This window comes from Penicillium digitatum, chromosome 2 (assembly GCF_016767815.1).
Source record: "Penicillium digitatum chromosome 2, complete sequence".
Classification (NCBI taxonomy): Eukaryota; Fungi; Ascomycota; class Eurotiomycetes; order Eurotiales; family Aspergillaceae; genus Penicillium; species Penicillium digitatum.
The window spans coordinates 1,987,310-2,012,642 of record NC_089385.1 but is presented as its reverse complement, the minus strand read 5'-3'; the positions used below and the strand labels follow the sequence as shown (position 1 = coordinate 2,012,642).

The window sequence follows — 25,333 nt, the reverse complement described above, 5'->3', positions numbered from 1 at the left end:
AGGTCCTCTTATCCAGGCTGGTCCTTTACCTACCCTTCATTTTCACTTCCCGTGATCGTTTTGACTCCAAAAAAGTCATGTCCAATGTCGATATATCCAGCGATGGCCTGATTGGCGTCGAGTACGACTCCAGAGGCTATCTTCAGCATCAATCATGGCCTATGGTGGGAGATCAGGCGCCCCCACGGGCAGAAGAGGCCCATGGTCTCTCCCCGTTGCAAACTGGCGGTCACCCCCTGGAACAGTCGGTGACCCAGGATCCAAATCTCATGGTCGATTGGCACTTTCAACCACTACACACCCCTCATCATCATCATCATCATCATCACCACCTCTCATATTCCTCGGAAGACCCATCGTCGGCGCCCCAGTTTACCACTAGTTATGGCATGCCCATGCAGTCTTCGCCCGTCGATCTCATGTCTGGCCAGGGCCAGATGAGTGCCGGCATGCTCGAGGGTCATTATATGCCGATGTCGGCACCTGTCGACATGGTACCGTTCACGTATCAGGACTTCCAGGCGGATCTGATGACATTCCCTAACGGACTTACGGAAATTTCTTATGCCCCGCACCCAGTTCTTGAAAGCAGCTCCCCCACCGATACTTATCTGGAGGTCCGCTCTCTGTCCAGTAGCGACAACGGCTGGAGCACCATCGACCACCGTCGTTCTTTCGACTTTGGGTATCCCGAACAAGGTGTTTTCGTTAACCCCACCCAGACACTGCACGATCGCAGTCTTTCAGAATCTTCATATTCCACATCATACGGCAGCTTTGTGGATATCACGAATCCGATCGGTTCTCCCAATTCTGAGAATAATATGGATTTGCCTTGCTATAATCACCATGGCCACGGCCATAGCCATACTCACAACCACAATCACAGCCATAGTCACAGCCATAGTCACAGTCACAGCAGCTCCATTGGAATGCACGGTACCTCCCCGAACAGCAGCGCAGTTGTCCTTCGTGGTCAGTCTTCGCCAGAATCTTGTTCGCCTTCCGCAGCCAGCCCCATCGGAATGGTACGGCCGATCCCGGTTCCGATCAAGAAGTCAACATCTCCCGTTCGATCCGCTGGGTCTTCTCAGACATCTGCCTCACCGCCGAGTCGGAAACCGTCCCGCAAGAGCCCCATTGCCGCCAAGACCGCCGAGACCAAGGTTCGCAAGCAGTCCCAGACCGGCAAGCCCGAGACCGAGAAACGTGTTGGCAAAAGAAAGGGCCCCCTCAAGCCAGACCAGCGTAAACAGGCGAGCGAGATCCGGAAGTTGCGCGCGTGTCTCCGCTGCAAGTTCCTCAAGAAGACATGCGACAAGGGCGAGCCTTGTGCAGGATGTCAACCATCGCACGCACGCTTATGGCAGGTGCCATGTACTCGCATCGATATCAAGGAGATTGGGTATTTCATGAAGGACTGGAAGGCGGATTACGAGCGCCACATCACCATGGGCTTCTCTGTCGGCAACATTACCGGATTCTCGGACCAGGAACGCACTCTGTTCATCACTCACGGTTACGGACAAATCCTGCCCATCAACGCCCGCGAGGTCTATGTCCGGGACGAGCAGTGCTTCACCGTTGACTGGATGGAGTCGATGCAGCGTCAGCCAACACAATACGACGTCGAGACTGCCAAGCTGTCCGCCGGTATGGAGGGAATCTCGCACGCGATGCTGTCGGATTACCTTGACCGCCACATCGACGGCAATGGCACCTTTGAGAAGTTTGTGGACGATTATTTCGAGGGCACTCCGTTCTTGACACAAATGCTGAAGACCGCCTTCCGGTTCTACTTCCGCACCAAGATGCCCGTTATCCGAAAGGCACTCAAGCTGGTGGTTGCTTACAACCTTACCATGCATGTCACGATGGTTGAAGGTATTGGGGAGGAGGAAGGCTTCCTCGGCAAGATCGACTCCATGGGCTCCAAGTTCGCCGGCAGGACAATGGCCCCTGTCATGATCAACTTCCAGATTAAGTGTGCCATGGCTAGCATGTGGCGCGAGCTGCAGAAGGATGTGCTGGAGGAGCTGTCGGCACTTTACTCGAGTGTGTACAGCGGCGACAAGCTGAAGAACTGGCCAACAATCTTCATCTTGGCCTCCATTCTGCTGGCCGTGTGGGAGGAGATGCAGTTCGACAGTCACTACCGGACACCAGACCCGGCTGCCGTCGACAAGTTCTGCACCGATATGGAAACTACCCCGGTAGGCGTTATTGTCGGACTGTTTCAGGCCATCTCCCAGAAACTGCCCCCGTTCACCGAGTGGGACTCGCAAAAGCACCACCAGCTGTTGTACTCCAACCCGGATGTTTGCAATACCATGACTGAAGTCCGCCAACATGTGGAGCAACATGGTAAGAGACACACTCTTTCCAACCTGTTCGCTTTCCTTTCCAAAACTAATCCCCTCTCGCAGAAACCTACCTCCGCAGCCGAACCGCCACAAAATTCAACCGTGGTGACTTCGACTGCCTTTCAAATAAATTTGTGTCGCGACTGGTCATTCGTGCTAACTAGACCACGACCCCGATGCGCAAACGCGTTATGATGATGATATTTCCCACGACCATCGTTCCCAGTAGCGAGTACAGTTCCGCGATTTCGTTTCCAATGTCAAAATTTACCACTGAGAATATGTGAACAATTGTCGTGACGATGTGCGAGCGCATCTATTTCCGCTCCTTAACGAAGAATCCGACGGGCCTCCCTCCCAGCGATTGCCTTTTTTTGTATTGTTGCTCCGAGCGAACCGCCTTTCTTTTGATCTAGCTCTTTATCAGCTGTGTTTCCTTTTCTTTCTTTCTTTTTTTTTTGGTTCTTGCCGTTTGTCCTATTTACCTTCTCATTTTCCTTGATCATTGGCTTTTTGAAATCTCTTGTGTTAATTTTTTTTTTTGCTCTTGTCTTTAGTGCATGCCTTTCTTCGCATAGCTTTGTCCCCAGCGATGAACGAGGACCACGAATGTCATGACCGTGTACGGCCGAAGGTGTTTCTAAAGTTTTGTTTTCATTTTTGTGGCATCTGGCACCCATAATGGAACAGGCCAACAATTCAAGTTAAAACAAGGCCCTGAGAAAGGGTGCAGGCTGTCTTATCCCCGAGCTGTCACATTCTCTGTGGTGGGGGCAAACGGCGTCGGAAGGATAATTGCGGGAGTGTTTTGTTTATACGTTGTCAATGGCTCCTCCATATCTAGTTTTTAACTCTATGAATACATCTCTTCTTGTTGATCTATAAAAAGACGGAGTAAAAGACCGGTGAAGCCGGATCCGGGTTAAGTTTGAGCGGATACAGAGTACCCGGGAGACCGCAGCAGTTGCCGCGTACCGCCCCTCTACTTTCCGATCACTAGCGTCTCCATCAAAAGGCCCACCCCCTCTTTTGGCGATAAGCAAGTCAACGTCATCACTTGGGGATTTTGGACAGAGGAACTTGAGGGATTTAGGGAGGATATGAGAGACCTATACCATGTGGAAAATCATAGAATCTTCATGTTAATAGCCTATTTGTAGCCCTAGTGGTCATGTCCAATTAGAGGCTTCGGAGTCCAGGTGGCGTCAAATGAAGTGATGGGCTGTTCTCAGGCACCCCCTGTTTGACTCATCCGGCATCTTCTGGTCTTTTCACGCCGTCACGGGGACCTGACTAAGACGCCTCGCCCCCTCATGCTTCCAAGGTTTCCTACATAAGGACGCAGTTTCCCCTCTTCTGCCTTTTCCCTTCTTTCACTCTCCACAGGTCGCTTCACCCTTAACTTCTTTCGTATTAACCTACAACTATCAGAGCCCATTATGCAGATCTTTGTCAAGACTCGTACGTGACCCTCATCCGGCCTCCAGGCGTCCTCGAGAGATGACCGCCTGGATCCTTCCCTCTCTTACTAACCAGTCCATGGACATCCTTGCTAACATTCCTTTGTCTCTAGTCACCGGCAAGACCATCACCCTTGAGGTTGAGTCCAGCGATACTATCGACAATGTCAAGTCAAAGATTCAGGACAAGGAGGGCATCCCTCCTGACCAGCAGCGTTTGATCTTCGCCGGCAAGCAGCTTGAAGATGGTCGCACACTCTCCGATTATAATATCCAGAAAGAGTCGACTCTCCACCTAGTCCTTCGCCTCCGTGGCGGTATGCAGATTTGTACGTGTTTTCTTCTCACGCCTATGTTGCGTTTTTTTTACTAACTTTTTGCCACAGTCGTGAAGACCCTGACTGGAAAGACTATCACTCTTGAGGTCGAGTCCTCTGACACCATCGACAACGTGAAATCCAAGATCCAAGACAAGGAGGGCATTCCCCCTGACCAGCAGCGTTTGATCTTCGCCGGCAAGCAGCTGGAGGATGGTCGCACACTCTCCGATTACAATATCCAGAAAGAGTCGACTCTCCACCTAGTCCTTCGCCTCCGTGGCGGTATGCAGATTTGTACGTGTTTTCTTCTCACGCCTATGTTGCGTTTTTTTACTAACTTTTTGCCACAGTCGTGAAGACTCTGACCGGAAAGACTATCACTCTTGAGGTCGAGTCCTCTGACACCATCGACAACGTGAAATCCAAGATCCAAGACAAGGAGGGCATTCCCCCTGACCAGCAGCGTTTGATCTTCGCCGGCAAGCAGCTGGAGGATGGTCGCACACTCTCCGATTACAATATCCAGAAAGAGTCGACTCTCCACCTTGTCCTCCGTCTACGTGGTGGTATGCAAATCTTCGTTAAGACTTTGACTGGAAAGACAATCACGCTCGAGGTTGAGAGCTCAGACACCATCGACAACGTCAAAAGCAAGATCCAAGACAAGGAGGGTATCCCTCCCGACCAGCAGCGTCTTATCTTCGCGGGTAAGCAGCTGGAGGATGGACGTACTCTCTCGGACTACAATATTCAAAAGGAATCCACCCTCCACCTGGTGCTGCGTCTGCGTGGTGGCCAGTAATTGACTGATGATAAGTTTTTTCACCTTTGATAAGTTTTAAATGACCTGCATGGCGTTTGGTCGGTTTTCGAGGCTGAGGCCTCTTTTTTTTCGCAACGTGCTTCCTTGAGGACGGCTACTCTCTTTTACTTTGCCCACATATCCTCATCAATATGTGATAGACAGTTCTACAATTCACTCTAGCAAGTTTTGCTGGTCTTAAACCAGCATGCTATTTTACAATTTCAACTTGGAGGTGAATAGTTTTAAATTGACGTAGTCCATGAAAATCACCGACCGCAGATCCCACCAGCATCACACCCATCATCTAGGCAATAATGTTCAACCATACCAAGTCTCGCCACCTCTCAGCCAGAATGCTCTACAGAATTTCTGTCTCTTTTTTTGGCCTCTTTGCCACTCGCGTGCCAGGAACCACTTGTGGCGTAAGGCGCAGAAGCGGGCGACATGACAATATTAAGTAATCATCCACCCTTATGGTGATAACAGCACTTCCTCTTTGGACAGTTCCAACCACAAGTCGCAAGCTCCAGAGGATGCGAGCCATCATCCGGGATGCCCGCCTACTTCTATCACCTTAGCTTGCAACTTCTCTCCCAAAATCTATCCGATGCGGCAAGTTCGCAAGGGTCATCCTCTCTCGCGCTACAATCCGCACGGGAAGCTCTCAAACCATTCCAGGAACGAAGCCGGCCTGCAACCTCCAGCCGCCCATCACCCGAAGGAAACAATCAAACCCCGCCAAACCCAGACCAGACTTTTGCGCATCGCTACAAACTCATCTCCACCCTCTCCACACACGGCGCGCCTACCCCACCTCGAACCACTCCCTCCGCGAACATTTTTTACGACTCCAAGACGTCCTCTACTAAACACTCAACTAGCACCACCCCACTCGAAGACGAGAAGCGCTTCGGCGCCATTTTCATCGAGTGCGTTGATATGGTCTCCCCAAAGCACCCACACAAACGCAGCTCAAAGCGCGGCTCCGTACCCTCCATCGAGCCAGAAAACCTAGTCGCCGCAGGGATCGGCACCGACATTCTAGGCGGCCTCCGCACAAAAGGCCGATATATTCCACTCGATTACGCGCTTGCTGACAGCATCTGGGGAATTGTACATCTGTACCGCGACTCGCAGGAGACGCCCTACCTCGGAAATGATGACGAATACCCCGCCTACCTGAAGGGCTCCTCAGCTGCGGCCCGCCAGCCTGGTGAGCAGCAGGCCAAATTGAGGCAGGGTCCGGTCGGTACAGCGAGTGCTAAACAATCTGGGGCGATGGGTCTAGCGGAATATCCTTTTCCTGAAACAAATTCTTCTTCTGCGCAAAGTCCTGCTGAGGATTGTACGACTCTATGCATTCTCGCAGTGCCATCTTATCTGTCGCCGCCGGACTTTTTGGGGTTCATGGGACAACAAACTATGGATGATGTCAGCCATTTCCGGATGATTAGAACTGCACGTGCGAATCGGTATATGGTTTTGATGAAGTTCCGGAGTGGGCGGAAGGCGAAAGAATGGCAGAAGGAATGGAATGGGCACGTATTTAATAGTATCGAGCCTGAGACCTGCCATGTGGTTTTTGTGAAGACGGTTGAAATCCAAGTCGTGGATTCTGGAACACCATCTGCTCTCTCCTCTAACCTCTCGGTCCCTTCTCGACCCCCGGTATCCTCTACCGGACAAGCGACTCTTACCGGCAAACCCCTTGCACCACCTACTCCTGCACTAATTGAATTGCCAACTTGTCCCGTCTGCCTAGAGCGAATGGACGAAACCACGGGGCTCTTAACAATAAACTGTCAACACGTCTTCCACTGCACCTGTCTTCAAAAATGGAAAGGCAGTGGCTGCCCCGTATGCCGATACACACAAGATGACTACCGCAAAAGCAACGCAGCCCTCAAACCAGACGAAGAACCCCAAGAATGTAGCATCTGCCACTCAGAAGAAAACCTCTGGGCCTGTCTCATCTGCGGCAAAGTCGGCTGCGGCCGCTACGACAACGCCCACGCCTTCGCCCACTGGAAAGAAACAGCCCACGCCTTCTCTATGGATCTCACATCTCAGCGCGTATGGGACTACGTAGGCGACGCCTACGTCCACCGCATCATCCAAAACAAAACAGACGGCAAGCTTCTCGAGCTGCCCGCAGCAGACCATAGCGCTCTCGACCCACCAGACTGGGGCGATGCCGTGCCTCGTGAGAAACTAGAAAACATGAGTATCGAATACACACACCTCCTCACCAGCCAGCTCGAAAGCCAGCGTGCGTACTTCGAGGAAGTCGTCGAGCGCGCCGTCGATAAAGCATCGCAGGCTAGTGCCGCGGCCGCCGTGGCGGAAGTGAACGCTTCCAGCGCCTCGTCGTGCCTGGAAGAATTACAGACGAAGTATGATGGTGTGACGCTTGAGACGCTGCCTTCGCTTGAACACGATCGTGCACGCGCGGAGAGAAAAGCGGAGAAATTCGAGGCCCTGGCGCGCTCGTTTGAGAAGGGGTTTCAGGAAGAGAAGGCTATGAATCGGAATATGTTGTTACGGTTGGAAAGCCTTGCTAAAGAGGTTGATGGGCTTAAGGTTGCGAATGCGGATCTGGCAGAACAGAATCGCGACTTGACGTTTTTCATCAGTGGTACGCAGCGGTTGCAAGGACAGGGTGAGGAGGTTGAACAGGGGACTGTCTCTGTACCCGAGCCCCCGGCTGCTTCGAAGAAGAAGAGGAAGGGGAAAGGGAAGAAGTAGCTTTGGACTGCGGGAGGCTTTTGCGTTTACCTTTGCTCGGGTTGGGAGTCAACGGTTTGGGGTTGTTTGGGGTTGTTTGGGGGGTTGTTATGTGGATTTAGCGATGTTTACTGAGTACATCGGAAACGAGTCAATGAATGGGAATATATGAAATATCGATATGCAATGAGTACAACAGTCAAATAATATACAAATAGCTCAAAACAATGCAAGTGTAGATACATACATTTACCTCCCTCGGGATCATCTAAACCTCTTTCCTAACAGCCCAGAAATAATTCCCCCAATCCTCACTCCCAGGTACCATCTTCCACCCAATCCCAGGAACATAAATAGTACCCACACACTTCCACCTCATCCCCTCCGCAACCGCACCCCCGCCCCTCGAAACAACCGTATCGGCAGCCATCATCAACCCCTCCTGCAACCATCCCTTAACCTCATCCGGGTTAACAAACTTACTCCACTCATGCGTCCCGCGGGGCACAACACCAATCGGCCACGGCGCTTCGGCGATAACCTGGTTCAGGATAAACGACGGCAGCGTCCGCGAAATAGTAGATCCAATCAGCCAACCACCGGGCTTGAGCGCGCGGAGACAGTTTGTCAGGAAGCTAAGCGGCGTTGAGGTTTTCGGGTCGATGTGTTCGAGGACTTCGAAGAGGGTTACGACGTCGAATTGTGGGGGAGTAAGTTGAGTTGAGGCAGAGTTGGAATTCGGGGTTTGGGTTGAACCGAGAGAGGAAGCGACCGCGTTACCGGCAAGTACATCCTCCAGCGTCGTATTAAGGTACTTGAAACGGCCTGTACGCAGGTGCGTGTCGACGGTGGGATCCATGCGTGCGTGCTCACGGGCCATTTGGATTAGGTCTGTTGAGGGGTCGATTGCGGTCATTGAAGCAGCGAGAGTTGGGGTTGGGGCTGGGCCGGTTGGGTCGATGGGGATTGTGCGTGCGAGCGACTCGGCGAAGATGCCGCCGCCGCAGCCTACGTCGAGGTAGTTGAGGGTTGCGGTGGAAGGCGTGGATGGAATTGTGTTTGGGGTTCCTTCTGCTAGGCAGGAGGCGATGAATTCGTGGCGGAGGGGGTTCATTAGGTGCAGGATTCGGGAGGGGCCCATTGGGTCCCACCAGGAGCTGGCGAGGCCGGAGAAGTGGGAGAGCTCATCGGCGGAGACGGAGGATGTTGAGTGCGTGCGAGTTGGATGTGTTTGGGTTGATGGGGTGAATACGGAGAAGGAGTAGCGTGGTGAGGGCCTTACTGAGCAGAGAGTTGAGCGGAGGGTCCGGACTGAGAGTGAGAGGTTACTGGGTCGGAGGGAGGCCATTGTGGAAGTAATGGTCTTGGTTGTAGGCGAGATTTGAGGTTCAATGGAGAATTGGCTCCGGGGTTTTGACGCTCTGTTGAGCTTTAGTTGTCGCGGAGACCCGAGGATTATCTGCGATGACCTGTTAGTTGGGGATTTCAATAGTGACTCAAAGCAATAGAGAGCATACCAAATAAAGGATATCCTGAGCAATTGAGAAGAGAGCCTTGGAATGTCGCATGAAGCCGATCACCAAATTAGAGATTCGATGCCGAGACAAACATGCCAAGACAATTTGACTGCCGTACACGATCACGAGCGTATGAGCTTTCCCTCTCCACTGATTTGTCTCGACTACAATGGCCACGAATTTGATGCATTGAGGCCTTGATAGTATTCTACTATTCCGTCGTACATCAGTATCATAATCAAACCCCCATTTGGTATGGCAAAATGAAACGCCAGCATCACAAATTCAACACAGTTGGTAAAGATGCCAGTCATCCAAAAAGACGGCCTTCAAAGCCCAGTTCCTGCAGCACATGCGGATGAGGAAACGACTCAGTTTGGCTATCGAGATCATGTATCTCAATGTTTTCGGCACCGGCAGCGTAATCCCAGATGCGCTGGCCAGACCGTGAAGCCAACTTATCCGGCACAGCAGCACCGAGCATAGGAAGAAAATTCCCCGTGGTGATTTTGCAGTCGAGCCCAAGCACATTTCTGCAACGATCCAGTAGTGCAGGGAAGAGATACGAGGGCGAGCCACGAATCTGAGAAAGCGTGTGAAGCATACCCCACAGCAACTCGTTTGGGTCAATAGTTGACTCAGTCAGTCTATGGACAGCTTTTGGTCCAAGCGATCTTGTCACATCAGCGACAGATGATCCTATATCAAAGAGCTTTTGCTCCTATAGCGTCCATATCAGTTTGCAAACAAACAACTTCATTTCGGACGAACCTACCATTACAATCCCATGTGCGTCAATAGCCCCTCGCGATGCAGCTCCAAGCACGCTCATCACGGATTTACCCACCATTACTGGCAGGTGAAATGGCAAAACTGGGTCATTACGCGAACCAGGCTGCGTGGCATGGCTCATAGACAATTTCCACATCATCGTCTGCAGCCACTGTTGCGTGATCAAGATGTCAACCCGCTGGATCTCAAGAACTCCTTCCAGAGAAATAGCCTTGCAAAGGCTGGATTGGATTTCAGAAATTGGCGGCTTCTCCAAGATGCCATCTCCGGCACCGGCGGAAATCCAATCGTAAAGGCACGGGGTGAGATTCTCAAAGACGTTGATCAGATTGGTGAATCCATAAGCCAGGATAGGATCTTTGGAGCAAAGGACCCGAGGCTTGTGAATAGAGCTGCGTAGCATAACCGGTTTCGCTTTCTGGAGAGCATAACCTCTACCAATTCAAAAATGAGCCCCAGTTCAAGATGTCGTTGATCCTTCACTATCGGCCGACTCACCTCTCTGTGGTAAACAAGAGCCAGAACACACGCCGCCTTTCCTCCGCTTCTTCGGCCTCATACTCTGCATACGCCGACTCGCGATGCAACCCAAGGGTAAATGCAAACGAGGTAGCCTGGCACAAATAGAACCAGGCATGATTCTGACAATCAAGATTCCCATACGAGGTAAACAAAAAGAACGACGTCAAAAGTGCCTTTGTGCTAAGTTCTTCCAAAACATCACAATCTAGCCGCGCCCGCACGGCCTCCGAAAGAAGCTCTTCCCCAGGCATCAACGAGTGCCCATCCCCAATACGCATACTCTGCAAACGGGCAGGATCTGGCACAGGTGTGGCCCCGTCCAGCTTCAACTGGATATGTGTCGCGGCACACAGGGACGCCAAAAGCGCATACCGCTGCGCAGACAGCTGCCCAGGCTGGTTGCAATCCAGCCGGAGCTGATCCGCACTGACCACCGGCATGACGGGGAACAAGTATTTGAGGTAGACATTGACATAGAATAGAAGAATCTGTGGCGAGAGGCGGCGGGCCGCCGGTCTTGCATATCCATGGCTATAACCAACTGCGGGTTCGATTGCTGAGTCCGTGGAGCCTGGAGTCAAGACGAGTTCTGGGAGCGGCAGATGGAGAAACGTATCCGAAAAGTCCTGGCCTGCAGACTGCGAGTCTGTGAGTATAAAATCAGGCGATATGGGCGAGTTGAAGTGGTAGTCCGGAATCTCGCCGGTGCCAGCGTCCTCGGGATATACATGCTCGGGAGGATCTTTTCGGGATGAGAGAGGGTGGATAGAGGGTAGGGGGTACAGGATGCGATATTTGGGGCCCTTGCGACGTAGGACATCGCTGTAGGAGCAGGAAAGAAGTAGCCGTTGGCATTTGTCGCATGGGAGTTGACAGGAACATTTTATTTTGCGGCGGCGACAGTTGTCGCATGCTTGTTTTGGCTTGGATTGTCTGGTGGACATTGTTGAATAATTACTAGGAATTTGCTGAAATGAGTAGATTTGAAGCTCATCTTTGGTTTAAAAGATATCAAAGAAAGATGCGATGGTTCCATCCGGGGAGGTTGGCAAGGCCCATTGTAAACCCCCCCCCCCCCCCCCCCCCCCCCCCATACAGATCTGGGGAAGCGCAAGGAAAAGGGAAAAAAAACCCCCCGCAAAAGCCCCTGCTTAGAATTTTGATTCTAATTTTGATCTTTTCTCATTGACATCCTTCTGGACCTTGCTACTCTTACTATTCTTCTGGATTAGGGTCTTTTCCTCTCGGCCCGACTTCTCTCTGCGTCTACGTACAAATCCCTCAGTCAGAATAGAGGACATCAGATCACCGTGATGATCACTATGAAAGTTGACTCATTGAGTGGTTACTCCCGTTCTGAATATTCGTATTATCCTCTGCTAATGCTTATACGGATCCCAGATCTCGGTAAGCAAAGTATCTCTACCAGGTAAGGAGTACTAAGTACATAGAGGGCATTACCCTAACACATTCATGGCACTGATTGACAGGTACATTAATATCTAACATGCTGGATTCGTTCGCCCTCTTGAACTGGTTTAGTATAAATTAGTCAACACTGAAGAATTCAGCTCCGCTTCACAAGGTGAGATCTGGTCCAAACAGTTTCTTCACTCCATCGTTGATTTTGGTATAGAAAGGGCTCACCGCAGCTTGCCACTTTGAGCATTTATCGGACAACTGGCCAACCACCAGCTTAGAATTGCACAATCTAGTGATCGTCGGTTTTTAGATGACTCTCAAGGTTGCAGAATGGTCCGGAGCAATTATATTCCACCTAGGCAAGGTCAATACTACAACTCTTACTGCTGTTCTCATTCATAGTGTGAACCGATTTCGAACTCTTACCGCTTATCAGTCTTCAGCATAAGAATCTACAGGAACATCTTTGCCCCCTTCTGCCAGACTCCAGAGTGACATCTTTTATGATACTTAAATATTGAAGGCTAGAATTGCCTAATCCCCACCTCTACCCCTCGTTTGTGTACATCACCAGGTTATACAGCCTTATTAGTGGACGCTATGTCGGGTCGACGTAAGGGGCCTCCTCTCCGTCATTCACCCTGCCTTTCCCGCTTTTTTTTTTTACCTTGAAGCTCGACCAGCCCCACAAAACCATTCTGTCCCTAGAAAACTATGTGATTATATCGGAGAATCAACGAAAATTCTTTCGAGTTCAACTCATCATCGGGTTCCCGTCAGCATCTGTATCCGCGCAGTGCTAAGAGCAGGTTACGCTCAGCAACTTAGAAGAACGAGCTGGGACACGATCATCTGAAACATATATTGGCCTTGGTCTACAACAAAAACAAGGAAGTGGTCATGATGGTTGGTGCGAAGAAACTTTTGGTCAGTGCTTGGCTCTTGCCAGCAGCCTATGGTGCTTTCTCAACATCCACCACAACGGCCTCGGGCACTCGCTCTACCGCTGCTTCTTCGACCTCTTCGGGTGGATGGTCTCAATTTACCATTCCAGCTGGCGCCGATACTGGCGTTCAGCTGATTGCCAATATTAATGACCCTGAAGCCGTCGACGCGCAGTCGGTTTGTCCCGGGTACAAGGCATCAAACATCAAGGAATCTGCTCGCGGATTGACCGCTACTTTGACGTTAGCCGGAAAGCCATGCAACGTCTACGGCATCGATGTTGACTCGTTGAACTTTTCCATCGAGTACCTTGCTAATGACCGCCTCAACGTTCAAATCCTCCCGACCTATCTCGATTCTTCGAACTACTCTTGGTTCGTGTTGGATGAGCTTGTCGTTCCCCGGCCCACTTCCAACCATCGTTCTTCAAAGAAGCATAGTGATCTTGAGATCACCTGGTCAAATGAACCCTCTTTTAATTTCAAAGTGACCCGCAAGGCTACCCGCGATGCCATCTTCGATACAACTGGTTCGGTCCTGGTGTTTGAGAACCAGTTTATTGAGTTTGTTACCTCCCTGCCGAAGGATTATAACTTATATGGCATTGGAGAGCACATCCAACAGCTACGCCTCTTGAGAAATCTCACATTGACTCTTTATGCGTCGGATATTGGTGACCCTATTGATGAGTGAGTTTTATTCGCCGGCCATCTTTTCCCCCTAAATTGTACAGCTCTTTTAATGCTGATAACTTGCCAGTAATGTTTACGGCTCTCAGCCTTTCTACCTTGATACTCGCTACTATGAAGTTAGCCACAATGGTCACCACACCCTGGTTGCAAGTGATCAGGCCGATCAGTCCAAAGACTATGTTTCCTTCTCGCACGGTGTCTTCTCTAGAAATGCCCATGGTCAGGAGATCGTCATGAATCCCGAGGGCCTGAAGTGGCGCACCCTGGGAGGTAGCATAGATCTCACTTTCTACTCGGGTCCTAGCCAAGCGGACGTGACCAAAAACTATCAGCTGAGCACCATTGGCTTGCCAGCATTGCAGCAGTACTTTACTTTTGGCTTCCACCAATGCCGCTGGGGTTACAATAACTGGACTCAGCTTGAAGAGGTTGTCTCCAACTTTGACAAGTTTGAAATTCCGCTCGAGACTATCTGGTAAACTGACCTACTAAGCCTTTCCATGGTTGAAGCAAGCTCTGACACAACTAGGAATGACATTGATTATATGCATGGTTACCGCGACTTTGACAATGATCAACAACGTTACCCCTACAGTGAGGGTGAGAAGTTCATAGATAAGCTGCACAGCAGTGGTCGTCATTATGTTCCTATCATAGACGCGGCTATCTACATTCCAAACCCCAAGAACGTCTCTGATGTGTAAGTTCCCTTTGGTCTGTCATACAGAAACATAGCTGATTTATACTCAGCTATGATACCTACACCCGTGGACACAAGGATGACGTCTTCCTGAAGAATCCTGATGGAAGTGAATACATTGGCGCTGTCTGGCCCGGCTACACTGTCTTCCCCGACTGGCACAATCCTAAGACAGGCGATTTCTGGGCAAATGAGATCGTTACCTGGCACAAGAAAATAGCCATTGATGGCATCTGGATTGATATGAACGAGGTTTCTTCCTTCTGCGTTGGCAGCTGCGGATCTGGAAACCTTAGCATGAACCCATCTCACCCTCCGTTTGCACTGCCTGGAGAGTCTGGCAACGTTATTTATGACTACCCGGAAAATTTTGAGGTCAGCAACAAGACCGAGGCTGCATCTGCATCTACAGCGGCGTCCAGACAGGCTGCCGCTGCCACCGGCGGCTCTGTCTCTTCGTCCACCTCTTATCTGCGGACCACACCCACTGCGGGAGCACGCAACATCAACTACCCGCCATATGTGATCAACCATGACCAAGATGGCCACGATCTCAGCGCGCATGCCGTGTCCCCGAATGCCACTCACTCAGATGGTGTCCAAGAATACGATGTGCACAATCTCTTCGGTCATCAAATACTCAACGCCACCTACCATGGCCTGCTAAAAGTCGATAAAAAGAAGCGTCCTTTCATCATCGGCCGCTCAACGTTCGCAGGATCTGGTAAATGGGCCGGCCATTGGGGTGGTGACAATGCCTCTAGGTGGGCATATATGTTTTTCTCTATTCCCCAAGCCCTCTCATTCTCCCTCTTTGGAATTCCTATGTTCGGCGTCGACACATGTGGCTTCAATGGCAACACCGACGAAGAACTCTGCAACCGCTGGATGCAACTATCAGCTTTTTTCCCCTTCTACCGCAACCACAACACCCTGTCCGCAAACTCGCAAGAGCCCTACGTCTGGGAATCCGTTACAGCTGCCGCTAAATCCGCCATGAAGATCCGCTACGCAATCCTCCCCTACTTCTATACCCTCTTCCACGAGGCCCACACAACCGGCTCCACTGTCATGCGCGCCTTGGCCTGGGAATTCCCTACAGACCCCTCCCTCGCCGCAGTCGACACTCAGTTCCTCCTCGGCCCATCAATCATGGTCGTCCCCGTGCTGGCCCCGCAAGCGACTTCTGTCAAGGGCATCTTTCCGGGCCTCAAGCACGGCGAGGTCTGGTACAACTGGTACACTCAGACAGCCGTGGAAGCAAAGCCAGGTGTCAACACCACCATCCCCGCCCCGCTCGGCAATATTCCCGTTTTCGTACGTGGGGGTAGCGTTTTGCCAATGCAGGAGCCAGCTTTGACTACAAAGGAGGCACGTGCCACGCCCTGGTCTTTGCTTGTCGCCCTTGGTGTCAATGGAGCTGCTTCCGGGCAGCTATATCTCGATGATGGAGAGAGCAATGCTCCGGATGAGACACTTGATGTTACTTTCAAGGTCAAGGGCTCCATTTTGAGTGCCAGTGCGAGTGGTAACTGGGAGGAGTCGAATCCTCTCGCTACTGTAACTGTTCTTGGTGTGTCTAAGAAGCCTGGCGATGTTAATTTTGGTGGTCGACCTGTGCCAGCTTCTGGGGTACAGTATAATGCTACCTCCCATGTCTTGTCTATTAGTGGCTTGCAAAAGTTGACAAAGAAAGGTGCTTTCAGCGAGGATTGGACATTGAAGTGGTAGGCGGTAGATTATGGTAAGTCTTCAGAGATTATTGGGGGTACGGTCTTTTGGCACGCAAATCTGATCTCTTCTCTATAGTTTATCCCAGTGGCAGTCGGATTTCTGTTCAGTAACCGCAATTCTGCACTAGTTTGGTTGTGTGCTTTCTCCCTTTCCTTGCATTATCTTATGATTATCTCGTTTTCGTCTTCCTAAATATCCAAGGACCGAGCACCCTTTGTTAAGGTGCGCTCTGTATAACCTCACCTCAGCTGAGTAGAGAAGAAACTGCTAGATCACACCTACACCCCGTCGCATTCATAATTAATTCGTTCAAAGATCTATGGACCAATCTCGCATGTCGGCCAAAATAATGAAGCCCAAATTCATATTCTCCTTGCGCGTTATGTCACATAGATCACTTCTACTATAGAACTGGGATTTAGCATCATAATCCTAGCAGCATCTACCGCGAGTATTGGCATGTATTCCTCCGCGACTGAAACCCAGCTTTCCCCAGGTAAAGGATTGATGTCGTCTCAAACGAGCCATTGATCAACTGCAACCCCGTCTATATCTCCGCACACCTGCAAACATCGGGCACGAGTTCCCACGCATGCCGATTCGACCAAGCTTCATGTCAGGGGATTCGACAAGGATAATTCTAATTTGGCACTTGCCGCGCATTAGCCTTGCAATCTGGGCTAATCTTTTTAAAGTTGGGTATGCATCTACAGTCTTGTTACTTTGCGTTTTCCCAGCAGGTGAGAGGAGAAATCGGGATCTGACGAGTTAGACGTGAAATGCAATGGCATTCGCTTCGGCAAATGATTTGTCAACTAATTACGGAGTTTTGGAATAGAGAAATCCATCTCGCTGAGTTCCAAATGAACCCACTAACCTCGCAATGCGAGAATAGATGTGAAAAGCATGTAACTAAACATGTAGGTGGTGTAAATCTAGCGGGAAGCAAGATCTACTACTAAGATGTGGACCAAATCCACGAGACAAAAGAAGCCGGTTGAACAAGTCCTGACCATTTCCATTTGTGCTTTTGCTATTACGATCCTGCGCCAGAAGACAAAAGCACAACACAACACCCAAGTCCCAACATATTTAAAGCTCATTAACACTCATCATGCATGAACTCCAATAACCAACAACCTAGAACCAAAAGTACCAAACCACGTAGTCCCATCACCAATCATGCAACGCCCTCGGCACTAGCCCGATCGGCATAGCTCCACCAGTTGTTCCAGTCGTCGGAGAATGAAACAAATCTGGGGCTTCAAACGAAGGTTGAGAAGTCGTATACCCAGGCATCATCTGCTCGAGACAATTATACCCCTCAACAAGGGAATCCAAGCCCTCCGCGCTAGACATGAGCTGCGAGATATCCATGCCGGAACGATGATGTTGCGATGCACCAAACATCTGCACGCCCTTGACCTCGGCGACCGGCGACGAGGAATGCGACCCCGCAGTCACAACAGCACTTGTCTCCGAATACCGCCGTTGTACTTCGCCGACAATGCACGCGATCCGATATGAGAGGTTGTCGCCGCCGGGCGCGAGGTGCAGTAGGAAGCCGCGGACTTGGCTGATTAGTGGGTCGGTGAGCGTGTAGTCGCAGAGTGTGAGCGCAGCGTAGCCGACAATGAAGTATACGTGGTCGATTAAAGCGGGAGCGGTGGTGAAGCGCGTTTGGAGGAATTGGTTGATTATTAGGCGGGCCGTGCCGCATATTTCTGGGAGGAGGCGCTCGCTGTCCGGTTGGACACGGGCGGCTGTTCGGTAGAGGAGCAGTTGGCAGAACCAAAGGTTCAGATTGAGGGTTGAGTCTTCGCTGGTGGCTATTAAGAAAGTGTGGGGGTTAGTTTGGGGCGAGTCGGCATCTGGGGAGAGGGTTGATGGATGTACTTAGGAGATGGGCCCATTCCATTTTCCAGCGTTCCAGATCTTCGTATTCGGTTTCTGCGAATTGGACGCGGTGCTGGGTGTGTTGAAGTCGGAGAGCGATGCGGTATAGTTGGATTTCTGCGACGATCCTCCCATCTTCTGGTGTGGCGGCTGCGTGTTCGAGGACGCGGGGGCATTGGTCGATGAATTGTTGTTGGATGTTGACGGTACGGCCGTTTGCAAGGGCAGAGCTAGTGGGTTGATGTCAGATCATCCATCTGACAGGTAGAAGCTGGGTTGATCAGACAGTACATACTGGAGCTGGGTTGCGCAAAGTGTGTTCCACAGACGCAACTGAGCCAGTAGCTCGTCTGGATTTAAATTGTCTCCCGGCAAGGTGTTGAGGAAGTTAAATGAGATAAGGGCATGGTTGATCGAGATTCCGCTCAGCAACCAGTCGTCCATGAGTCCTTCTTTGTGGACGGAAGTAGAGTATAGACAGAGCAATGTCAAAGCCTGCAGCATATCGCTTGACATGGGCGGAGGCTTCCACAAAACCTTTGCCACGGCATGTTGTACACAGAGTGAGATATCGCGAACGGTGTGTTGTGATAGACCCGGTAGATATCGCGTAGCGAGGAGACATGCCGTGTTGAAAAGGAGTGTATTTGACCGTTGAATGCTTGACGAATGATTTATTGAGACCCAATGACCGAAATATTCGACAAAACTGGTAAAATTGTTAGCAGGGAAGTCCAGTGACCATTGCACAATCAGACACACAGTTCAATCAATTTCAAGGAAAGTTTGGAATCTACGATGCCCTGAGTGACGATATCCCCGAGGATGTCGGCATCGGAAAAGTGATCTCTCTCGCCGAAACATTCGGCTTGCAGGTCTCGAATGATTTGCGCGGGCTTGAGCGGATGAAAAGATGAAGAGATGCTATCGCTAGAGGATGTTCCATCTAGGCTGTTATGTCTGGTTTGTAAGATTGGGCTGCAGGGCGTGCTAGGGGAGCGGTTCACCATCTGCCGCATCAGATGTATCATCTCCCCCATGCCTCTTTCGAGAGAGACAAGCCGTTCCTCGATCGATGGTATAGCGGTGGCGTCGGACCAGGTGGATACATTGTCCTGGAATCGTTCTGTTGTCTCGGGGAGTTCGCATTCGAGCCTTTTGATGCCAATAGTGGGTTAGCATATAGATATGACCGGGAAATGCCCCCCTCCCCACAAACACCACCCCCCAAAAAAAAATCGAATATCTGCCAAACAAACCTAAGTGATAAACAGCGACGACAAGCATGACCACGGGGATCAACATCACAGCGAGTCTTGAGCTTGCGACAGGTATTACAAGCAGTCATTGATCGTCGAATGCGCCCCTTCGGCCTTGCATCTTGGCACGCGCCCGAGTCGATTCTCCTGCCATCCTCTGGAACAATGCTCTTGGTTTCCCACGAGATATGATTATTTGTAGGGCCGGTTCTCGTCATTGTATTGGCTGAATGGTTACTGTGCGTTTGGTATACTGTTTAGATCATCTATGTGATCGAAAGATGAGAAGTTGAAGAAGAAGAAAGAAAAAAAAGCTCAATATGATCAACAATTTGGACCCTTCACAGAGGGCCAAAATCAAAAATCTGAAGATCATTTGGTTATCAGGGAGATCCAAGCCTTATAATAGCGGGTCGCCCAGATTAGTAGGCTGAGCGAGGACTTTTAGCCAATTGCGACAAGAGACCGATTACTGACGATATCGCTCCGCGCAGGTACATCCCCGTTCATGGCGGACCATGGCGGACCATGGCGGACCTGGGGTAATCGAATGTGCATCCACCAATCTGAAAACATCCCGCGGGCTTCTAGAAAGGTAGCGATTGTCGGTGCATACTTTTTTAGAGTGCTCTTCTCGTGTTAACCTTGGGCCCAGTTTCTAGTTTCCCTATTTTCCCTATTTTCCCTATTTCCCCGACGAAAACCGTGGGAGAGAGGGGCTGGAGGGGGTGAGTGGCACGATTCAAAACTAGATTCGCCATTTTCCGTTTGATTCTTGACGCGTGCCTCTGGGATGCGAATTTATCGTGAGATCTCTTTCCCTGTCTTTTCCTATCTCCTTCAACTACCTCGTTACGTCTGCTCGGACATTGACCTAAGTAGGATAGAGACTAGGGTCCAGATTGAAACCTATCTATAATTATGATTTGGTAGGCTTTGGTACAACATACAAAAATGTGCCTTGGGTGGGGAGAATATAAGTGGGGATGGACAACAGGACAGCGATAACTCGGGTAATCATTGGCTAACACGTGAAATGTCTCAAATGAAATGGCTATCAGGATTGGACATCGTCGTAATGTGACCTGGTAACTTTCAGGGCCCGCTTCACAGCGGGTATCATACCGTTTATTGCCCTAGTGGTCCCTATTGAGGTAGTCTTATTTGGTAGTCTTATCCGTTGGTGGAGAGGGGGGGCTTGAGATATCGGTCCAGCCGTGTCCTTGGGCTAATTACTATTGGATCTCTCGGGGGAACCTCTGCCCCATTTTTCATTTTGATTATGTCTTAGCCTTAGCTAAAAGGCATATGGGATGGACAAGCATCTCACTCACATCATACCGCCAATCCCACTGAAAATGAAAACTCCCAGAGGACGGTGGACAGAGTAATAGGTAATCTCTTCGTACCGAGGCTGGGAATCTTCCGGTGCTAGGAACTGTTTCAAAGATTCGAAATTTTCCCTAAAATTGCTAATCGTGCACTGCTGAGTGGCAATGCGGAAGAATATATAGCAGTGACCCGAGGAAATTTCTGTACGATCCACTTTACCGAGCAAGATAAATTTCATGCAGAGGAATTAGTGTCGAACTTTCCGACAGTTCGTGCTCCCTTTTTTTTTAAATTATTTTTGTTTTTTTATTTTTTTGGCCTCGAGTGCGGGAACCTCGGGTAAACAAGCGGTCCCAGTTGGTTTTAAAGTCCATGTTGTACTCCGGATGCTTAAAAGCAGTTGTCATAGTCCCGTCCGGAAGACAACCTGATCAATGGAATTGGACTTGGCTTGTTGAACTCTGGGGTAACCGTTAGGTCCACAGCCTCGGACAACGAACTAGCCGACATTAATTCTTATCGGAACACTAGATTAAACTACATTATGCGAGCGGTAGTTATCGCTTAATTTAATTATGTAAAAGGTTGAGCTTGGACTTGGCCCAAACAAGCTATTCACATTGATCTGATACGCACAACGCGTAGAATGTATGATGTAGGATAGATATCACGGGCAGCGTACTCCGTAGTTACATTCACGGCTTACATTAGGGGATGAACAAGGTTCAGCGTGTGTTCACTATCTTTCCTTCGGAGCAACCCTCTGCAGTTGAAGCTCCCTCTTGAGGACTACCAATCTCTTAAATTCCACGTGTCTCGCTTTTTGATACCGAGAAAGTGACTTTTGCCCGCTTTTCAACGGCACAGTAAATGCTTTGGCAGGCCTTCAATCATAGCACGCAAGTTGAAAAAAATGAAAGCCACAACCCCTCATATGATGGGAGTGACGCATTGAGGGGTTAACAACGCAATGCAGTCAGATCAGGCACGCTTCAATAATATCTTCTTATTGGCTAAGTGGAGAGTTTCCCCTCCCCTTTTCCTCGTTGCTTCTCTACATCTTCCCTGCAGGACCGTCGGACCATGGGCCCTCCGACACAAATGCAAATGCAGCCACCAGGCTGGGCTTTTGAACTCAAACCGAGTCTCCATCCGAGCGGTTGGCGAACTCGCTAATTTTCCGCTTACCAGCGAGGCGAACGCGGTTCTCGACAATGGTTATTCCGGAATTGCAGGGAAGATGTACATGGGTATGTCAGAGATAAAGGATCATTTGGACTGTTAGCTATCCCTATCTGGTTTGGAGAGATGGGCTGAGATCACATGTCAAGTGATGTAAATCTCTCGACCCACATCGAGACTAACACACATCAAAGCGTCATTGACTGGGTTTGATGGTCGAATCTGTGAACATGTGAAATTGACAAAAGAATGTCGGCTTTCGAAGACGCGGAAACGACCTTTCCCCATGTGACTACTGAAACTTGACGTCGAGCTGCCTCTTAACCGCCCACTGTTTCATAGCACCAGGATTCTGCATCCGTCCAGCCCTGTTGGTTATCTACAAGGTCCTCAGGCAGGACCCAGGTGGATACTTGAAATGAATGGTGGATTCGTGAAATAGAGACCCAAAGCGTACAAAGTAGATCGGGAAGGAGCATTCCCGATTATGGGGCTTGGTTCCTGATCTGTACCAGCCTTGTGTATCAACAGCTTTCAGCCATGGCACAGTCGTAAGCATCCAACGTGTGCATGTTCAGGACTCTCTTATATTCTAGCGAACATTCACTGGGGACAATCTCTTGGTGAATATCAAAGCGGCCCGCACGCTTCCACTGATTTGAGTTGCCTGTGTATATGACCACTTCTTGGACGATGCAAATCCTTTGGGGCGATACTACCAGGTTGATTCCAGGGAATGCAAAAGAATTCAATGTGAGTGGTAATGTACAGTCACGTGTTCACGTTCAACCACAGTGGGAGGTCAATGCCCACTCTGCCACGGGGAACATCGTCAACATTGTTCCACCCAATGAGCTACATAGATTGGCACTCGACAGATCTTGATGAACAATTAGATGAGCAGACAATCTCAAACCCAAGATCTCTGTATCGAAAGAACATAAGAGTTGATTTGCATCATATGTCCCGGACTGGAATGAACCACCCCCACGCGACGCCCATGCGATCGCTGCCGTCATCGCAAGTCGCGATGTATACGAGAGCCCGAGAAAGACAGCTGCACGTTTTGTAACTTGAACGGTCTTGAAGGCACAGTTCTTCATGGCCGCCGACCACGGAAAAGGGACAGTATGTCGCCGAGCACAGCAGAAAAAGAAACCAGGGATGTTTCAATAGAAACACAATGTCCGGGACCATTCTGAACTTACTTCAATCAAATAATCAAACGACACTGTAAGTATCTAACACTATCAACTGTACTGTTGAATCGGTGGAAGAACAGACCGTGGCTGATCCAGTCAATCCATGACTGGATGGTCCATGGGGTCTAGAGATTCATCTGCATTTCGAGTATATTGGCCCTGCCAATTATCATGGACCTGAACTTCTTGACCGGCGACCAGAATCGATGTCGCTCTCTGGTCAAGAAAGTTGTTTTTTTGCGGCGTGTGAATCAATCCGCCGCATTCATGACCTACCCTGACAAGGACTCGGCTTCTGAGATGCAACGCATCACCGACCTAGATCGCACCGAGGAATTGATACTTCCGCTAAAACCAATCTGGGTAAAATTTTTTTTTTTTAATTTTCGCATCATGCATCGCACATTCCCATTCCCGATCCTGGGCCAGGGCGTATCCTTGGAGCAAGATGTCCGGTCTTACCGCGGGTTCTCACCATCATTGCTCGCTGCAGTTTACCTCGTCGCGCTAGACTGGAAGCTCTTTGATCTAACTCTCGCTACTGCACCTCGACCACCAGATGCTGAAGCTCTGGTGGTTCTAGCAATGCGAGCCATGGCCGACGATCTGAAGCGGTCCTAGCTCCCACATGACCGGCTGGTCTGTTGTTCCAAGGGATGAGGTCTTCCCATGGCACTTTTCCGGCTCAACCAGTATCACTCAGGCATCTTTTGAGAATTCTTGTCGACTGTAGGGGTTGGAAAATCCTGGAATGGAAGAAAGGTTTACGACGATGTTCAGTTTGGGCGCTATACTTGCATGACAAGTGGGGCGTTCTTGTGCGTGGGCGGCCATCTCTCATTCCTGCCCAGATTGTCGAAGTTGAGGGGACGAACTACTGGAAAGTTGGCACGTGTACACTTGATGACTTGCCACAATCGACAGCTGAAGAGGAGAATGGGGACGGAGGTGTGGATGGAGCTGCGAGTCGGGCGGCATTTCTGCAATCTATTGAATTGACCAAGATCTTCAGTCGGATTGTGTCCACATTTTACTCCATCAGCGCAACCCAAAAAAAAGAGGTGGGTTGTTTGAGCGGATTGAACCGGCAGGTGTGATGAGTCTGGCAAAACCTCTGGCGATGGAGTTGCGCGAATGGCATGCGGCGCTGCCCGCCAGTCTCCAGCTAGAATTCGCACCCTCATTGCGGCTTTCGACGAATAGCGCATTGCATCTCTCCCATGCGGCAACAGAGTTGACCATCCATCGTGCCTTGCTCAGTATTATGGCCCCAGATAGAGCGCCATCTCTTCGTTCGGCGATTTGAACCGTCGCCCGCGCCCGACTGACGTTGGCGATGCACTTGATTGAATCCTTCCAGCCGGAGCGTATTCAATCATGTTTGGGCTCTGCAACAGCAGCCCAAGTGGTTCTAGTCGGTTCCTTTTTGGGTCTTTTGTGGGCAACATTTCCTCAAATAGATGATGCAGCGGGGTATGTGGAACAAATCGAAAAGCTTCGCTGGGTCCTGCAGGTACGGGCCTCCGCTGCTCCATTTACTCGCGAGGCACTTCGAGTGCTTCATTTAGAGGTCGGTGATTTGGCCGCTGCAAAGGCATCCACATTCCGTAACTCTTAGCGCTCGTGTGCTCCTGATAATGAAACGAGATATCTAAGCATGCTTCTTGGGCTTATTCCTTTTCTATGTGCATGTGGCATCACCTATTGAATGGAAGCAACGGCGTCACTATACCCCAGGATGTCTCCCTCTGCGACCAGCAGTCTCACGCAATTTCCACTGACTGGCGCTCAAATCTTGATTTCCATTTTTGTTGGATTCAATTCAGATCTCCATGTTGATATTGATATTTCAATGCCTGGCAACTGATTTCGATGTAGTCGATACTCACCAAATGGTCTGCTTGAAACTCGTCTTCCTCGGTTGCGCAACGGAAACATCTCCCAGGCAAAGGTGCCTTCACCCGCTCTCTTATCATCCCTTTGTCGCTTTTTCTTCCCAGACCTGGTCGCATTGTGACCAGATCGTATGGCTTGATCAGATCTTCGAAGAACTCTGCATTATGCATTGCTTTTGACTGTTCGTTCGGACCAGCAGTGAAATCCTCCTCATTTTCTACCAGCCACTGCTCACGTTCATTGAGATCTAGGTCAGCGTCAGAGATTTTGATAAGATCACTGAAGATTCCATCAGCCTCTGCCACTGAATGTTGCATTCTACCCGATTTGGGCTGTCAATTCCATTCAGTTTCTGCAAGAACTCAATGTTACTAGGGAGGTATGGTGCCGAGGAAGAAATAGTCGAAGTGTAGCGGGAAATTGCTTTACGGCTCTTCTCCTCGTTGAAAACCGAGAGGTGCATGCACGACGCGCGAGGGTAAAATCAGGAGGGAAGCTCTGTACCGACAGATGTTTCGTATGCGACCAGCACAACCAGGACTTCAGGCCGTGGAAGATTTGCTTTTACCC

At 50.2% G+C, this 25,333-nt stretch overlaps 8 protein-coding genes across 8 annotated transcripts; 5 read left to right on the top strand and 3 right to left on the bottom strand.

The window, feature by feature from the left end:
* Positions 1–77: 77 nt before the first annotated feature.
* On the top strand, positions 78–2,527 carry Pdw03_6784 (Putative Remark: blastp matches are unspecific; the record flags this gene model as incomplete). Its single annotated transcript, XM_014681187.1, has 2 exons — positions 78–2,364; positions 2,427–2,527. 2 exons carry the CDS (start codon positions 78–80, stop codon positions 2,525–2,527), a joined length of 2,388 nt encoding a protein of 795 aa, XP_014536673.1.
* Positions 2,528–3,802: 1,275 nt separating this feature from the next.
* On the top strand, positions 3,803–4,945 carry Pdw03_6783 (Zn-finger in ubiquitin-hydrolase; the record flags this gene model as incomplete). The annotated part of the gene is made up of 4 exons (XM_066101452.1): positions 3,803–3,824; positions 3,937–4,152; positions 4,210–4,437; positions 4,494–4,945. The coding sequence occupies 4 exons, from the start codon at positions 3,803–3,805 to the stop codon at positions 4,943–4,945; spliced, it is 918 nt and encodes a 305-aa protein (XP_065956535.1).
* Positions 4,946–5,500: 555 nt separating this feature from the next.
* Pdw03_6782 (BRCA1-associated 2) lies at positions 5,501–7,693 on the top strand (the record flags this gene model as incomplete). Its single annotated transcript, XM_014681189.1, has 1 exon — positions 5,501–7,693. One exon carries the CDS (start codon positions 5,501–5,503, stop codon positions 7,691–7,693), a length of 2,193 nt encoding a protein of 730 aa, XP_014536675.1.
* A 247-nt stretch (positions 7,694–7,940) lies between these two features.
* On the bottom strand, positions 7,941–9,020 carry Pdw03_6781 (3-demethylubiquinone-9 3-methyltransferase; the record flags this gene model as incomplete). Its single annotated transcript, XM_014681190.1, has 1 exon — positions 7,941–9,020. The coding sequence occupies one exon, from the start codon at positions 9,018–9,020 to the stop codon at positions 7,941–7,943; it is 1,080 nt and encodes a 359-aa protein (XP_014536676.1).
* A 479-nt stretch (positions 9,021–9,499) lies between these two features.
* Pdw03_6780 (C6 transcription factor (AmyR), putative) lies at positions 9,500–11,447 on the bottom strand (the record flags this gene model as incomplete). Its single annotated transcript, XM_014681191.2, has 3 exons — positions 9,500–9,910; positions 9,965–10,415; positions 10,480–11,447. 3 exons carry the CDS (start codon positions 11,445–11,447, stop codon positions 9,500–9,502), a joined length of 1,830 nt encoding a protein of 609 aa, XP_014536677.2.
* A 1,381-nt stretch (positions 11,448–12,828) lies between these two features.
* Pdw03_6779 (Alpha-glucosidase) lies at positions 12,829–15,993 on the top strand (the record flags this gene model as incomplete). The annotated part of the gene is made up of 4 exons (XM_014681192.1): positions 12,829–13,559; positions 13,630–14,037; positions 14,092–14,262; positions 14,313–15,993. The coding sequence occupies 4 exons, from the start codon at positions 12,829–12,831 to the stop codon at positions 15,991–15,993; spliced, it is 2,991 nt and encodes a 996-aa protein (XP_014536678.1).
* Positions 15,994–17,176: 1,183 nt separating this feature from the next.
* Pdw03_6778 (Fungal transcriptional regulatory protein, N-terminal) lies at positions 17,177–19,369 on the bottom strand (the record flags this gene model as incomplete). Its single annotated transcript, XM_066101451.1, has 6 exons — positions 17,177–17,252; positions 17,318–17,825; positions 17,893–18,122; positions 18,188–18,601; positions 18,655–19,047; positions 19,152–19,369. The coding sequence occupies 6 exons, from the start codon at positions 19,367–19,369 to the stop codon at positions 17,177–17,179; spliced, it is 1,839 nt and encodes a 612-aa protein (XP_065956534.1).
* Positions 19,370–23,260: 3,891 nt separating this feature from the next.
* On the top strand, positions 23,261–23,488 carry Pdw03_6777 (Fungal transcriptional regulatory protein, N-terminal; the record flags this gene model as incomplete). Its single annotated transcript, XM_066101450.1, has 1 exon — positions 23,261–23,488. One exon carries the CDS (start codon positions 23,261–23,263, stop codon positions 23,486–23,488), a length of 228 nt encoding a protein of 75 aa, XP_065956533.1.
* Positions 23,489–25,333: the final 1,845 nt, after the last annotated feature.